Here is a 16,316-nt window from a genome sequence, read left to right as displayed (position 1 = left end):
ATATGTATGTGATAAATATACTTATTTAGGAAAAGTCAAGGACGGAGGGCGACATTAGTTTAAAAATGGCAGAGATATTTAAATGTTATTAATATGCAGTCAAAATGACTGCCTCAACGCTTAGTGTTAAATCCACTATTGTTGTCTCTCATCATGTGTAGGACACATCATCTGACTGCTGTATTATAGATAATTCATATAGAAAATGTCGTCCATTTAGAATAAATTATAGGCTAAACTCTATACATGTGATTAGAACGTGGTAACTGATAAAGAGTATTTCAAATGGCCCTTGGGACATTTGATGCCCCCCCCGCTGCGGAGACAGGGGCGCGTGACTGCATTAACAAAAGGAACAAAGACCGCCTGCGCTCGCAGAGGGATCCAAGGAATTCAACAGCGGGAGGTGACGTCAGAATTCCGTATATTGCAGTGTTGTCGCTTTCAAAAACGTTGGATATGGGGTAGAACATTTAACCCTGTTCCGAACTTTAGTTTTCGCATTTTCGGTGACTTTTCATTTCGCGAAATACTTTTGTATTAACTTCGCGAGAGAGACATTGAGCAGTGATAGCATGCCAAATTCGTTGTTTTGTTTTTCTTGAGGATTTACGGAATTTCTCCTCGCTAACAACAGGGGAAGTGCCCCCTGTCCTTTGTCTGTCACGGGTGTTTTTAAAGTATTCGACATGGACATTTACGGATACAATGGTGTTTTTCTGGTCAAAAGACTGTTTAATAATGCAGTTTTTGAGATTTCGAACATGTCAGACATTACGAAGGCGAACCCTCACGGATGCGATAACGGGGCTTTGACAAACAGATTCGGAGTCTTGATTCAAGGGTTGCTGGCGATAGTCGCCTTCAGCACATTGATGCGTGAGTATTTTTCAGAAGAGAACGTAACAATGTTTCAAGGGCTGAGCAGTATAATTGTATAGGCTAACTTATTGTTTCTTAATAGCAGATCATGTTTAAAATAAAATACTTAGAAATCACTTTTAATGGGAAAATCAAGGGTCTACTCAGTCAAGCACTGCACTGGTATCCACTGCAGCTACACTCTCCGTCTGTGAACACGTGGCAGTTTGTTTATGCTATTTGACGTTTCTATCCGATAGGCTGCTGTTGCACATTATAAGGCTGATAATAAATATATAATAATATTATAATTCCATTTTCAATAGCCTATTATAATAATGTTTCTCAAATGCTTTTATGTGCTATGTTTAAAATATTCAACGCCACACGTATCCATATATCATCAGTGGCCCATCAACACAAATGTAAACGACCTCGAATGTATCCTATAACTATTAGACTATTGTAGATTTATAAACTATCCTTAAACTATAAACTACTTGTAAACCATCTATAAACCCGTTTAATTTGTATTATTCTTATTATTGAAATATGCCTCTTCAAGACAGGGGTGAACGTTTATAGTCTATAATGGAAAAAACCGTTTTGAGAGGGGGGTCATAAAATCATACAGAATACATCCATGCCTTTTGAATATAAGAGAATAGGCTCTCAGTCTATATCTCTATCTACAGTGTGATTACATGTTGTAGTCATGTCCTTTACAACAGAGTGATTTATGACAGAATGGGGTCAAACTCTAAAGGTGAGTGGAGGAACAATGAGCTTTGAACTCCTCACAGTTACTTATTAGTAAGAAGATCAATATTTAGCCAGCAGTGTGTATGTGCAGCCCACCCTGTGTGTGTGTGTGTGTGTGCATGTAAGTGCTGCCTCACCCAGAGTACCCAAGTCTGTTAATGTACTGCTGAAAATCAAGGGTTTACTCAGCCAAGCGCTGCACTGGTATGCACTGCAGAGCTACGCTGTCCATCTCAAAGCCTCTCCTCTGCTTGCCAAGATGCGTCCATTTTTGTTTAGAGCCCACTTCCTCTTGGCTATTTTGGTGACTTCCTCCCATTGACAGACCACTGGCCTGACCTTTTGCGTGCCACAGCTCTTGGATACAGTTGCTATCATTTTATACCAGGCACCAATCCTGTCTTTGCATTCTAACCTTCATATAGTTTTTTGGTGATAATGAGTCAAACTGCAGCCACAACATGATGTTGGTATGTGGACAGTCACAGAGTCAGACCTTGTGTTAGATGGGGAGAGAGGAACAGTGGGTTCCTGTTAGTCACGTACAGCCCTGAGATACCAGTGACCTGATGGGGATGGCTGGACTGAGGGAGCATGTGTCTGACTGTGCCATTCTTTATCCATCTCTCCTGTAGCCACAGAGGACATGTACGCTCACAAATATATTATTTTTCACTCTTCTATGACTGTCTCTGTCTCTCTCTGTCTCTGTATCTCTCTCTCTATCTACAGTGAAGAGGTTCCGGGAGCCTGTAGGGATCAGAAGACCATGGAGGATCTGGTAAGAGATCAGTGTTTTTACTTCTATTTCTTATCAGTCTGTATCAAACCCCAGGGAAGAACAGGAGACCATCGGTTGATCACATGGCTGAGGATCATAGATTCTATTAGATTTAGAGATGTTAATACAAAAAGTTAATGTTTGTTGTTTGACTCTTTTATATTTGGCTATTGCAAGTCATAAAGCTAACCATGGTGATGACCATCTGTCATTTCACCCCATCTCTACAGGTTTTACGACACATCCAAGCAGGCCATTGGCGCTCTCTTCATCCACTTCGCCAACATCTTCCTCTCCAACCTCACAGAAATGGACCCTTGTTCCCTGTGAGTTCATAGCTGTGATTGGACAGGCTGGCAGAAACCAGCTGCCAATCTAAAGCCTCAACCAATCATTATGATAAATAAATAAGATGTTCTATTGTCACATACAGCAGATAGGTGCAGTGAAATGTGTTGTTTTACATGGTCAGCCATAGTAGTATGGTGCCCTAGAGCAAATTAGGTGTTAAGTGCCTTGCTCAAGGACACATTGACAGATTTTTCACCTTGTCGGCTCGGGTATTCAAACCACTGACCTTTCGGTTACTGGTCCAACGCTCTAACCGCTAGGCTACCAGCTGCCCCATGTCAAATCACTGACTCACTTCCTGGTGGGTTTCCACAGGTATCTGATGAACTTCCTGCTCGATGCCACGCTAGGCATGCTGGTCATCTGGGCGGGGGTCAAGGTTGTCTCCAGGATCGTGGAGTACAAGCAGTTCACACTGCTCACCTTTGGAGAATACGGTGAGTCTCCTAGACATCTGTTTAGTTAAGGTCGTGTCAAATGTTTGGATGTTGGCCAAAGCATAGACCACTACTGTTCTGTGACTGTGTCATTGGAGAGGGTTGTGCCAAGTAATTTTCAGAATATTTCAGGAAGGTTGACACTTCTTCCTTTCACCAATGGAGGCCGCTGTAGGCTCATGGGAATATTACATGAAAAACAATATGGCATGTATCTGTGCATGGTTCTGTTTCATGATGGTTTTTCCATTGATTATTATGATCCACCGGATTGTAAATGCAGCTGTGCCATGACCACTGGCCAAATGTTTTAGTGGGCTTTAGTTTCCATCCGATCTGTATCACTCTCTTTGTGTGGTGACCATTTCCCCAAAAGCCTGCTACAAATACTGTCCCTCTGTCATAACTATTGGTCCAGAAAACTAAACAAAAAGTACAACATTTAGCTGTTTGTATAGAGTTAGTTGTAAACCCATTCTGTCCCTCTTAAAGAGCTGAACAACAACAACATGCAATCATGGCAGGCTTTCTTTTGCCTTCTTCAGCACTGTTTCTCTCCTATACCTTTCTCTCCACTGTCTCACTTCTCTCTCTCTCTCTCTCTCTCTCTCTCTCTCTCTCTCTCTCTCTCTCTCTCTCTCTCTCTCTCTCTCTCTCAATTCAATTCTCTCTCTCTCTCTCTCTCTCTCTCTCTCTCTCTCTCTCTCTCTCTCTCTCTCTCTCTCTCTCTCTCTCTCTCTCTCTCTCTCTCTCTCTCTTGTCTGTCTCTGCTGTGTTCCCAGGTGTAGAGTGTTTGTTAATGACAGAGAAATGTCGCTGTCTGTGTACACTGAAATGACAGAGAGATGCAAATAGTACACTTGGGACATGTTTAGACCAGCACACTGAGTTTGTGGGTGCTTGTGTGTGTGTGTGTGAATGCCTCTATGCGGTCAATGTGTAGTTGTGGCAGTCTAGTGTCCTCCTCTCTATTGCTGATCTGAGTCGGTTGGTCTGTGTATGTGGTTGCAGTGTGGTCGCTGTACGGTCATTAAATGGTCATTAAGTAATGGTGTGTTCTGTTTCACCAGGTGACCCTCCCCAGGCTGCAGCATGGCTCGGTCAGTGTGGGGTCTACCTTCTCATCATGGTCCTGGAGAAGAGTGTGGTTAGCTTGGTGCTGCTCATCCCTGGATGGACCAACGTGAGTAGCTCTACAGTACCCACAACCACCTGCTCCAGAGACATGGGCTAACCATGAGAGAATTGAGAGAATCTACCCACTCAAGGGAGAGAGCGGAAGTGTCAATCATGTTCTTTCTTCTCTGTTCTGTGTTTGAAATCTCTGGTGGCAATTTAAAGTCAACAAAAAGTCAAGCCTGAAAGACAAAGGGAGGATAAAAGCTTATGGAGGGAACAAAGAGAAAGAGTTGTCCTTTGAACAGAATGGGAACATTGACCTTCAGCCAACTGAATATCATCCGTCCTCTGGGACTATGGTCTTCAAACTATTTGTTTGGTTGGTTATTTGTTTGAGGCTGTGGATCTCCTGCTCAAACCTTCTTTGTGTTTTAGGGCCATTGTTGTTCTGTTCACTGCTCCTCTCTTGAAGAGTGGCAATTTTTTTTCTTCACTACACATATTTATTTGGGACACTGGGGCTTTATCTCAGGGAGGAGGAGGAGGAGGGGAGGGGGGGGAGTGGGTGGCAGCCCAAACTGTCATTAACATAGCCCATCCCAGTAAAATTGAATACTTAGAGAGAGAGAGAGAGAGAGGGAGAAATAAAAGCTCTCTCTCTCTCTCTCTCTCTCTCTCTAACATGGTGAATACCACGTAATCATCACGTTAGCTCCAATCTCACGCATATTACACAGTAGAGAGCCAAAGAGATGCTCATTCTATTATTGTGGAAAATATTGACGATCGAAATGTCATTGAATGACAGTCGCTTGTGTAACGCGTCTGTTATTTTGCCCTGCCCAAATTAAAAGTGTGTGTGTATGTGTGTGTTATGACCCTGTCTTTCTCTGTGCGCTGCTGTTCCAGCTGCAGTCTGTGTTGCTGGACTACATCCCTAACCCTCAGGTGGAGCTTGTGTTGGTCATGCTTATCGTGCCCTTCATTGTCAATGTGAGTCTCACCTTCGGTCTCAACCAGCTTGCACTAACACTCTGCATAATCTTGTGTATACAGTGCATTCAGAAAGGATTCAGACCCCTTGACTTTTTCCACATTGTTACGTTACAGCCTTATTCTAAAATGGATTAAATTGTTTGTTTTTTCACTCATCAGTCTAAACACAATATCTCATAATGACAAAGCAAAAACAGGTTTTTAGACATTTTTGTTAATAAAAAATAAAAATAAAGGAAATATCACATCCTATATACACTACCAGTCAAAAGTTTGGACACACCTACTCATTCAAGAGTTTTTCTTTATTTTTACTATTTTCTACATTGTAGAATAATAGTGAAGGCATCAAAACCATGAAATAACACATATGGAATCATGTAGTAACCAAAAAAGTGTTAAACAAATCAAAATATATTTGAGATTTGAGATTCTTCAAATAGCCACCCTTTGCCTTGATGACAGCTTTGCACACTCTTGGCATTCTCTCAACCAGCTTTAAGAGGTAGTCACCTAAAATGCATTTCAATTAACAGGTGTGCCTTCTTAAAAGTTAATTTGTGGAATTTCTTTCCTTCTTAATGCGTTTGAGCCAATCAGTTGTGTTTTGGCAAGGTAGGGGGGGTATACAGAAGATAGCCCTATTTGGTAAAAGACCGAGTCCATATTATGGCAAGAACAGCTCAAATAAGCAAAGAGAAACGACAGTCCATCATTACTTTAAGACATGAAGGTCAGTCAATATTGAACATTTCAAGCACTTTGAAAGTTTCTTCAAGTGCAGTCGCAAAAACCATCAAGCGCTATGATGAAACTGGCTCTCATGAGGACTGCCACAGGAATGGAAGACCCAGAGTTACCTCTGCTGCAGAGGATAAGTTCATTAGAGTTACCAGCCTCAGAAATTGCAGCCCAAATAAATGCTTCACAGAGTTCAAGTAACAGACACATCTCAACATCAACTGTTCAGAGGAGACTGTGAATCAGGCCTTCATGGCCGAATTGCTGCAAAGAAACCACTACTAAAGGACACCAATAAGAAGAAGAGACTTGCTTGGGCCAAGAAACACAAGCAATGGACATTAGACCGGTGGACGTGTCCTTTGGTCTGGAGTCCAAATGGGAGATTTTTGGTTCCAACCACCGTGTCTTTGTGAGATGCGGTGTGGGTGAACGGATGATCTCTGCATGTGTATTTCCCACCGTAAAGCATGGAGGAGGAGGTGTTATGGTGTGGGGGTGCTTTGCTGGTGACACTGTCTGTGATTTATTTAGAATTCAAGGCACACTTAACCAGCATTGCTACCACAGCATTCTGCAGCGATACGCTATCCCATCTGATTTGGGCTTAGTGGAACTATCATTTGTTTTTCAACAGGACAATGACCCAACACACCTCCAGGCTGTGTAAGGGCTATTTTACCAAGAATGAGAGTGATGCAGTGCTGCATCAACCCAATTGAGATGGTTTGGGATGAGTCGGACCGCAGAGTGAAGGAAAAGCAGCCAACAAGTGCTCAGCATATGTGGGAACTCCTTCAAGACTGTTGGAAAAGCATTCCAGGTGAAGCTGGTTGAGAGAATGCCAAGAGTGTGCAAAGCTGTCATCAAGGAAAAGGGTGGCTATTTGAAGAATCTCAAATATAAAATATATTTAGATTTGTTTAACAATTTTTTGGTTACTACATGATTCCATATGTGTTATTTCATAGTTTTGATGTCTTCACTATTATCCTACAATGTACAAAATAGTCAAAATAAAGAAAAACCCTTGAATGAGTAGGTGTGCCCAAACTTTTTTAACTGGTACTGTAAGTATTCAGACCCTTTACTCAGTACTTTGTTGAAGCACCATTGGCAGCGATTACAGCCTTGAGTATTATTAGGTATGACGCTACAAGCTTGGCACACCTGTATTTGGGGAGTTTCTCCCATTCATCTCTGCAAATCCTCTCAAGCTCTGTCAGGTTGGATGGGGAGCGTCGCAGCACAGCTATTTTCAGGTCTCTCGAGATGTTCGATTTGGTTCAAGTCCGGGCTGGCTGGGCCACTCGAGGACATTCAGAGACTTGTCCCGAAGCCACTCCTGTGTTGTCTTGGCTGAGTGCTTAGGGTCGTTGTCCTGTTGGAAGGTGAACCTTCGCCCCCAGTCTGAGGTCCTGAGCGCTCTGGAGCAGGTATTCATCAAGGATCTCTCTGTACTTTGCTCCGTTCATCTTTCCCGCGATCCTGACTAGTCTCCCAGTCCCTGCCACTGAAAAACATCCCCACAGCATGATGCTGCCACCACCATGCTTCACCGTAGGGATGGTGCCAGGTTTCCCCCAGACGTGACGCTTGGCATTCAGGCCAAAGAGTTCAATCTTGGTGTCATCAGACCAGAAAATCTTGTTTCGCATGGTCTGAGAGTCCTTTAGCTGCCTTTTTGGCAAACTCCAAGTGGGCTGTCATGTGCCTTTTCCTGAGGAATGGCTTCCGTCTGGCCAATCTACCATAAAGGCCTGATTGGTGGAGTGCTGCAGAGATGGTTGTCCTTCTGGAAGGTTCTCCCATGTCCACAGAGGAACTCTAGAGCTCTGTCAGAGTGACCATCGGGTTCTTGGTCACCTCCCTGACCAAGGCCCTTCTCCCCGATTGCTCAGTTTGGCCGGGCGGCCAGCTCTAGGAAGGGTCTTGGTAGTTCCAAACTTCATCCATTGAAGAATGATGGAGGCCATTGTGTTCTTGGGGACCTTCAATGCTGCAGACATTTTTTGGTACCCTTCCCCAGATCTGTGCCTCGACACAATCCTGTCTCGGAGCTTTACGGACAATTCCTTCGACCTCATGACTTGGTTTTTGCTTTGACATGCACTGTCAACTGTGGGACCTTATATAGACAGGTGTGTTCCTTTCCACAGGTGGACTCCAATTAAGTTGTAGAAACATCTCAAGGATGATCAATGGAAACAGGATGCACCTGAGCTCAACTTCGAGTCTCATAGCAAAGGGTATGAATTCTTACGTAAATAAGGTATTTCTGTTTTTTATTTTTATCAAAGGTGCAAAAATGTCTAAAAACCTGTTTTTGCTTTGTCATTATGGTGTATTGTGTGTAGATTGATGAGAAAAATAAAAACAATTTAATCAATTTTAGAATAAGGCTGTAACGTAACAAAATGTGTAGAAAGTCAAGGGCTCTGAATACTTTCCGAATGCACTGTATGTCACAGGAGGCTGCTGAGGGGAGGACGGCTCATAATAATGGCTGGAATGGAGTAAATGGAATGGAATCAACCAAATGTAACCACGTGTTTTATGAGTCTGATACAATTCCATTTCAGCCATTACTATGAGTCATCCTCCCTAATTAAGGTACCACCAACATCCTGTGGTATATGTAGTATCCCAGATAGTGCATAAAGCTTGTATTTTTGGATAGAAAACATGCATAAAGTTTACAGAATGCAGTATGTAGGCTTACTAGGCTACAGTGATAGTACGTACATGGCCATTCTGCGTCCACCACTGCACCAGTTGTACTGACTGAGTTTGTTCTCTGTGTGACCCTCTGTAGTCCATCATGTTCTGGGTGGTGGACAGTCTGATGATGAGGAAGTACAAGACGCTGAAGAGCCTGGACGAGTCCTGCGACTCCTCGGCCAAGGTCGACTCCACGGCGCCGTGGGTTACCGGCGACGAGTCACGGGTGAGAGTCTATCAGTTAACTAGGGCTGTCCCCGACTAAAAAAAATCTTGTTAGACCGAAAGTCGTCAGTTCTTTTGACCAATCGATTGGTCTAAATTTTAAAACGACCATCCTCCTCCCGCTCCTACTGGCTTTCGCAGATTCTGCCGTTACTCTCCTGAAGTTGCCGGTAATAGGCTACACAAGGAGTCGGCAAACTTTCTCATGTGGAATGCCAATTTATCTTACCATTTTTACCGATCTGCGTGCCAGTTATGGTTTTCATATGCACATTTTCGTGGCGCAGTTTCATTTATAAAACGTCGTCCTATCTCAAAATCATTGTCATGTGGTTAATCAAATTCTATCCAAATCTAAATGAAAATGATACAAACCTAAAAAGTAACTTCTATTGCCATTGCCAACTATGTAAAAATAGCCTATAAAGCCAACAAATAAAAACATTGCTGCCTGCAGGTAGAAAATATCCTGATAAAAAGAAATCTCCTATAAATCACATTGACTACGCATGGCCTGTCTGCAACGAACTTGAAACGTATCAACTATTAACTTGGGTCTGGCCTGAAGCTCCTTGCAACATTGTATAAAATATTCTGGGTCCTCAGAGTTTCCCGTGCCAGTGAGCTCGAGACAGACACAGCTGTAGGCTATTTGCGTAAGGGATAAGAATTAATCAGGTTGGCCTATTTTATGATGTTTCCACTGGATCTGAGCATGACATTTTTCTCTTTCACGCTGAGTGGTTATCGAAAGGGAGAGAGCTGGAAAGATTTTTCAAATACATTGAGGAACTATTGTAATTCTCAATGGATGTAAAAACAGACTTTGTTTGCTGTCTGTTTGAGGTGAAGAAAACATTACTTTGAGAAGCTCTACAGCGCATTAGTGATGGTGCATTAAGCCAATCAGAAATACTATCAGATCCCCAAATGGGCACATTTATATACCTACATTTGCACGCAGGCCAGGTAGCCTATAGGCCTACTTCTATGCGTAATCAGGTGCGCGTCCTTACTCAACATTGACAGGAGTGCTCCAAACAAAAGACAATGACTAAATTGACAAAACTCGTAAATGGAATGAACTAAACCAAAATGTGTAGCACTCTGCAAACAATGTGTTCACTCCAACAATGAGAATGGTAAAAGACTGAAATAATAATATATTGAATGCATTACCGTAACTAAACAAACATTGTAGATTGGAAATTATAGGAATTAACGGTAAATGTACTACTGGTGATATACGTATGTAATGGGGAATTGATAGAAACTAACAGTCAAACGCAAACAGTTCACACAATGAACGATGAATGTGCACAAATTGGCGGGAGAGAGCCCATTCTGGAGAGAGACGTGCATTGTGCAGCCACACTCCCCTTCTTCTTGGACTGTGCCATCCCCGCGGTTTCCGCAATGGATTAGTTCACTGAGATGGGCGCGAATTAGACAGGTGTCTCGTGTGCCATAAAAATATAGTTTTGTATACCTAGTGTATATACAGTATATATGTGGACACCCCTTCAAATTAGTCTATTCGTCTATTTCAGCCATACCCGTTGCTGACTGGTGTATAAAATCGAGCACACAGCCATGCAATCACCATAGACAAACATTGGCAGTATAATGGCCTTACTGAAGAGCTCAGTGACTTTCAACGTGGCACCGTCATAGGATGCCACCTTTCCAACAAGTCAGTTCGTCAAATTTCTGCCTTGCTAGAGCTGCCTCAGTCAACTGTAAGTGCTGTTATTAAACGTCTAGGAGCAACAACGGCTCAGCCGCGAAATGGTAAGCCACACAAACTCACAGAGCGGGACTGGCGAGTTCTGAAGCGCGTAAAAACCGTCTGTCCTCAATTGCAACACTCACTACCGAGTTCCAAACTGCCTCTGGAAGCAACGTCAGCACAATAACTGTTTGTCGGGAGCTTCATGAAATGGGTTTCCATGGCAGAGCAGCCGCACACAAGCCCAAGATCACCATGCGCAATGCCAAGCGGCTGTCGGCTGGAGTGGTGTAAAGCTCGCCGTCATTGAACTCCATCTGGCAGTCCGACGGACGAATCTGGGTTTGGCGGATGCCAGGAGAACACTACCTGCCCCAATGCATAGTGCCAACTGTAAAGTTTGGTGGAGGAGGAATGATGGTCTGGGCCTGTTTTTCATGGTTCGGTCTAGGCCCCTTAGTTCCAGTGAAGGGAAATCTTAACGCTACAGCATACAATTATATTCTAGATGACTTTGTGCTTCCAACTTTGTGGCAACAGTTTAGGGAAGGCCCTATCCTGTTTCAGCATGACAATGCCCCCATGCACAAAGCGAGGTCCATATAGAAATGGTTTGTCGAGATCGTTGTGGAAGAACTTGACTGGCCTACACAGAGCCCTGATCTCAACCACATCGAACACCTTTGGGATTAATTGGAACGCTGACTGCTAGCCAGGCCTAATCGCGCAACATCACTGCCTGACCTCAATAATGCTCTTGAGGCTGAACGGAAGCAAGTACCCTGCAGCAATGTTCCAACATCTAGTGGAAAGCCTTTCCAGAAGAGTGGAGGCTGTTATAGCAGCAAAGAGGGGACCAAATCCATATTAATTCCCATGATTTTGGAATAAGATGTTTGACTAGCAGGTGTCCACATACCTTTGGTCATGTAGTGCATATTTGCTACTGCTCAACTAAAAAATCTGTTGGTCTATTTGAGTGGCTGTGAAATCATGTACTGTATATTAAGGTAGTGAGACTGTCGACAGAAGCCTTCTGTGTTGGGGAATCAGAGAGAATTGACCTCCTACACAGTAGTCAATGTGTTACTGTAAACCCTCCTCTCTCTCGATCTGTCCTCTCTCTCTGTCCTCTCTCCCTCTTTCTCACACTCTCTCTGGAGTCACAATGATTATGACAGGCTGGCAGTGTTGCTCTCTCTCTCCCTCTCTCCCTCCTCGTCCCTGGTACTCTGCCAAGCAGCAACAAATCATCTCTTCATCCCGGGAATAAAAGTGACATTTGGGATTCATTTCCATTCAGTGATGTTATGGAAAGCAGAGTGGAGGAAGGGGAGAAAGAGGGAGAGAACTATGTCAATGGGAGAGAGGAGGGCATTGATTAGGAAGAACTGTTGGCGTTTGGTTGGTCAGTAGTCGTGTGTGCAATGAGTTTCATTTCAGTTCCCGACATGGTCTGTAGGATAGTGTTGGGGAATGATTTCATCCATATGTTTAATTTGGTGGTCAGCTGTGGCCATATGGTGTTCAAAGTATGCTGTTTACTTGTATCATAACAAAATGTTTGGCTGTTTATTTTAGAGCTGTTGTTAGTTATGGCTTTTATGGTGTATCCTGTCAAACTGACTAGTTAACGCCCTAACATCTCCAACCTGTTTCCCTATGGGATGAAACACACAGACATACCATCGATAGTCTGTCTTCTTAGTCTGAGTGTAACTGAATGAAGATGATTTATTTGGGATTGGCCTCATGTTGGTGAGAGAGGAAGGCTGGGCAAGCCCCCTTTCTACCTCTGCTTCTTCCATTACAGTAATCTCATCCAAGATGTCTGCATTGCGCACACACACTCACACACGTGCATGCACACACTACCATAATCTCGTCCAAGATGTCTCTGTGGGTTTATTATGCCATAAAGGCCTTTCCATAAACCGTATGAAGTTCTGGAATTCTGCTGTGTTGGGATTATATGTGATGGAGCAGTGGTCTGGATGATATTCCGGAAAATAAAGTGGGATTTTATAACCTTGGAGTGGGAATCACAGGGAATAACAGAACACCTGGCCTGGACACATCAGCTCATCTTGGCAGACAGCTGCTCACATGTCTGTTTGACGGTGTTTATATGTTTGTGTCTGTTCCGTGACGTGTTTCTCTCTCATATCCAGGTCCTGTTGACGACCGAGACAGACACGGAGGAGGAGCAAGAGGAGGATAGGTCAACAATGGTCCGAGGACGGTCCCACTCTAGCCTCCCAGGAGTGGGCATTAATACCTAGCTGGGTGGAGGTGTAGCTCTGGTACCCTCCTCTACAAGACCCTGACACACATGCAGACACGCACACAAGGATGTGTGGATGTACACCCCTTCCAGATCACACAGATTTGCGGTTGACAATTGACAGTTGTCATTTGACATGGAGAGTCTGTCACTGGTTTTAAATTTCTACACATCCCAATGATGTCTTTAATGATGACTTGACTGTTATGATGATGTTGAATGATATATGAACAGTGCTTTATTATGAAAAAAGTCCTCCACCCTTGCAGACCCTGTTTACCGAAACAACAAGCTTGGGGGTGGCTATAAAGTGTCTCTTGATGGAGATAATTAGAGAGCACAGTGGGAGCATGAGGGAACAAGACAGCGATGATGAAAGGAGAGAGAGAGTAAATCTGTCTCACGGGGGGGATTTTGTGATCTCCAAAGAGCTCTTTATGACATCAACTTCCAAAGAGTAGCGGTTTTCCTTCATCATCAAACAGATAACTGCTTAGTTCAAACCTCTACATACAGCATATAATGGTCTGTAATTAAATACTTTAAGTCTGCTTTGGACCTGTAGTATCAGTAGAATCCACTACTAGTGTCCTTGTCTCCTTTCAATCCTACTGATTTCACCTATCACGTCCAGTCAGATCAGTTGTCAGATTATTGTAACTCAGCCGGAGGAGTTGGACCATAAAGTTGGAGATGTTTCATCTCTGAGTTGGACTGTAATAGTCTGGTCTGGAACAGTTCTTCACACTGTCTCCAGAGGATGTTTAACAAGGTGGAAAATGGTGTTCTATGTAGAAAACGGACCAAATCATTTAATATTCCTCATGGATGTCCATTTTTGATTGATTTGGATTTATCCAAATATTTGCAATGTTTCTACTATGAACTAAAGAGCTTTGTGATATGGAGAGTGATTTTGAATGTTGTAATGTATTTATTTTCTTATTTATTTTGTCTATTTTACATATTTTACTGTATTCATATATTAGTTGTGGTTAAACCTGTGGTAATGACACGTAATGGGAGATTTCCAAGCAGTATCACAGAAATTATCACGGTCAATAGAGATTACTTGAGATACCAAAATAGTGTTCAGTTTACCATTGTATGTTCATTCTTATAGATCACATTTCTCAAACATTTCTCAATCATTGAGCTGTGAACGCTAACATGAAAATACAGTACTGATATTTTTGTATTCATTTAATTATGTTCCTGGAACCATTTAATGTCTTAGTGATGTGAAAGATTCTGATTGTGAGACTGTCATTTCACGTGACCTCAGACGTATAGAATAGCTACTGTGAGGACCTGTGCCACTACACATGTTTGCATTTATGCTAATTATTCACTGTAAAAAAAAGAACTCCCTTTTCATGCTCTGTTTATAATATATTTTTTAATTAGCGTTACTCCAATCCATCATGTATGTGTTTGGAATTGTGACTGAAATCTTTGGAATGTTTAATGGATATCCACTTGAAAGTGCCATGTTGCTATAATATATTCATGATTCATTTATGATACAAGAAAAATATGTCTTTGTCTTTTGTCTTAACTGTTGTCACTATTGTTCGTATTATCATCATTGAAATTAAAGTAAAATTGTATAATAAAATAAAAAAAGAAACACGAGTGTTGAATTCCTTTGGTGGCTCGGGTCGGCCCGGTGGCCCCTGAACTCGATGACAGACACCTGAGCGGGACGCGGAGGAGCACACCTGTGTGAGCGAGGCCAGCAGTCCTGTGACCCCAAACTGATGACAGGAGGGGTGAGGGGGGCAGTCATTGGGACAGGTAGAGGAGAGGGTTAGTTAGGGGGGGTGTCTGGGGTGACCAGGTGTGATCCTAAGCAGAGTGTCGCCAAGTGACCTGGTTTACCTGTTTGCTCTCCCAGTGAGCACCTAAACCTAGCATGCAAAGAGCCTGCCTTCCTGCAATGACTAAGGCCTGGATTCAGTTCCATCACGAGTTGTAGACAATGAGGCTGTTAAACGCAATTTCTGAGTAAGCAGCCTTTACCGTGAATGCGAGCTCTGCGAACGTGAGGATGTTGCCTTTAAAGCCTGTGATGGGATTGACTCAGTAGGTTGGAGCACAGTACTATTTTTCGTATCGTCTGAGATCCCAAAAGATTGGAAAGCTGCCGATGGTCATCCCCCTCTTCAAAGGGGGTGACACTCTAGATCCAAACTGTTACAGACTTATCTCCATCCTGCCCTGCCTTTCGAAAGTATTTGAAAGCCAAGTTAACAAACAGATCACCGACCATTTCGAATCCCACTGTACCTTCTCCGCTATGCAATCTGGTTTCCGAGCTGGTCATGGGTGTACCTCAGCCACGCTCAAGGTCCTAAACGATATAATAACCGCAATCGATAAAAGACAGTACTGTGCAGCCGTCTTCATTGACCTGGCCAAGGCTTTTGACTCTGTCAATCACCACATTCTTATTGGCAGACTAAATAGCCTTGGTTTCTCAAATGACTGCCTCGCCTGGTTCACCAACTACTTCTCAGATAGAGTTCAATGTGTCAAATCGGAGGGCCTGTTGTCTGGACCTCTGGCAGTCTCTATGGGGGTGCCACAGGGTTCAATTCTCGGGCCGACTCTATTCTCTGTGTATATCAATGATGTTGCTCTTGCTGCTGGTGGCTCTCAGATCCACCTCTACACAGACAACACCATTTTGTATACATCTTGCCCTTCATTGGACACTGTGTTAACAAACCTCCAAACAAGCTTCAATGCCATACAACACTCCTTCCGTGGCCTCCAACTGCTCTTAAACGCTAGTAAAACTAAATGCATGCCTGCCTGCCTGATTAGAATCACTACTCTCGGCGGGTCTGACTTAGAATATGTGGACAACTACAAATACCTAGGTGTCTGGTTAGACCGTAAACTCTCCTTCTAGACTCACATTAAGCATCTCCAATCAAAAGTTAAATCTAGAATCGGCTTCCTATTTCGCAACAAAGCCTCCTTCACACATGCTGATAAACATGCCCTCGTAAAACTGACTATCATACCGATCCTTGACTTCGGCGATGTCATTTACAAAATAGCTTCCAACACTCTACCCAGCAAATTGGATGTAGTCTATCACAGTGCCATCCGTTTTGTCTCCAAAGCCCCATATACTACCCACCATTGTGACCTGTACGCTCTCGTTGGCTGGCCCTCACTACATATTCGTCGCCAAACCCACTGGCTCCAGGTCATCTATAAATCACTTCTAGGCAAATATCTTAGCTCATTGGTCACCATAGCAACACTCACCCGTAGTAGGCGTTCCAGCAGGTATAT

General features: G+C 43.2%; 1 protein-coding gene across 1 annotated transcript; it reads left to right on the top strand.

Moving 5' to 3' along the window:
* The first annotated feature begins 379 nt into the window (after nucleotides 1–379).
* On the top strand, nucleotides 380–14,633 carry LOC123484810 (store-operated calcium entry regulator STIMATE-like). Its single transcript, XM_045215568.1, has 8 exons — nucleotides 380–879; nucleotides 2,356–2,404; nucleotides 2,635–2,730; nucleotides 3,071–3,192; nucleotides 4,263–4,375; nucleotides 5,221–5,304; nucleotides 8,864–8,995; nucleotides 12,895–14,633. Exons 1-8 carry the CDS (start codon nucleotides 690–692, stop codon nucleotides 13,003–13,005), a joined length of 897 nt encoding a protein of 298 aa, XP_045071503.1. The 5' UTR covers nucleotides 380–689; the 3' UTR covers nucleotides 13,006–14,633.
* The last annotated feature ends 1,683 nt before the right edge of the window (nucleotides 14,634–16,316 follow it).

Source organism: Coregonus clupeaformis, unplaced genomic scaffold, assembly GCF_020615455.1.
Source record: "Coregonus clupeaformis isolate EN_2021a unplaced genomic scaffold, ASM2061545v1 scaf0474, whole genome shotgun sequence".
In the NCBI taxonomy this organism is placed as follows: domain Eukaryota; kingdom Metazoa; phylum Chordata; class Actinopteri; order Salmoniformes; family Salmonidae; genus Coregonus; species Coregonus clupeaformis.
This window is presented reverse-complemented; position numbering and strand designations above follow the sequence as displayed.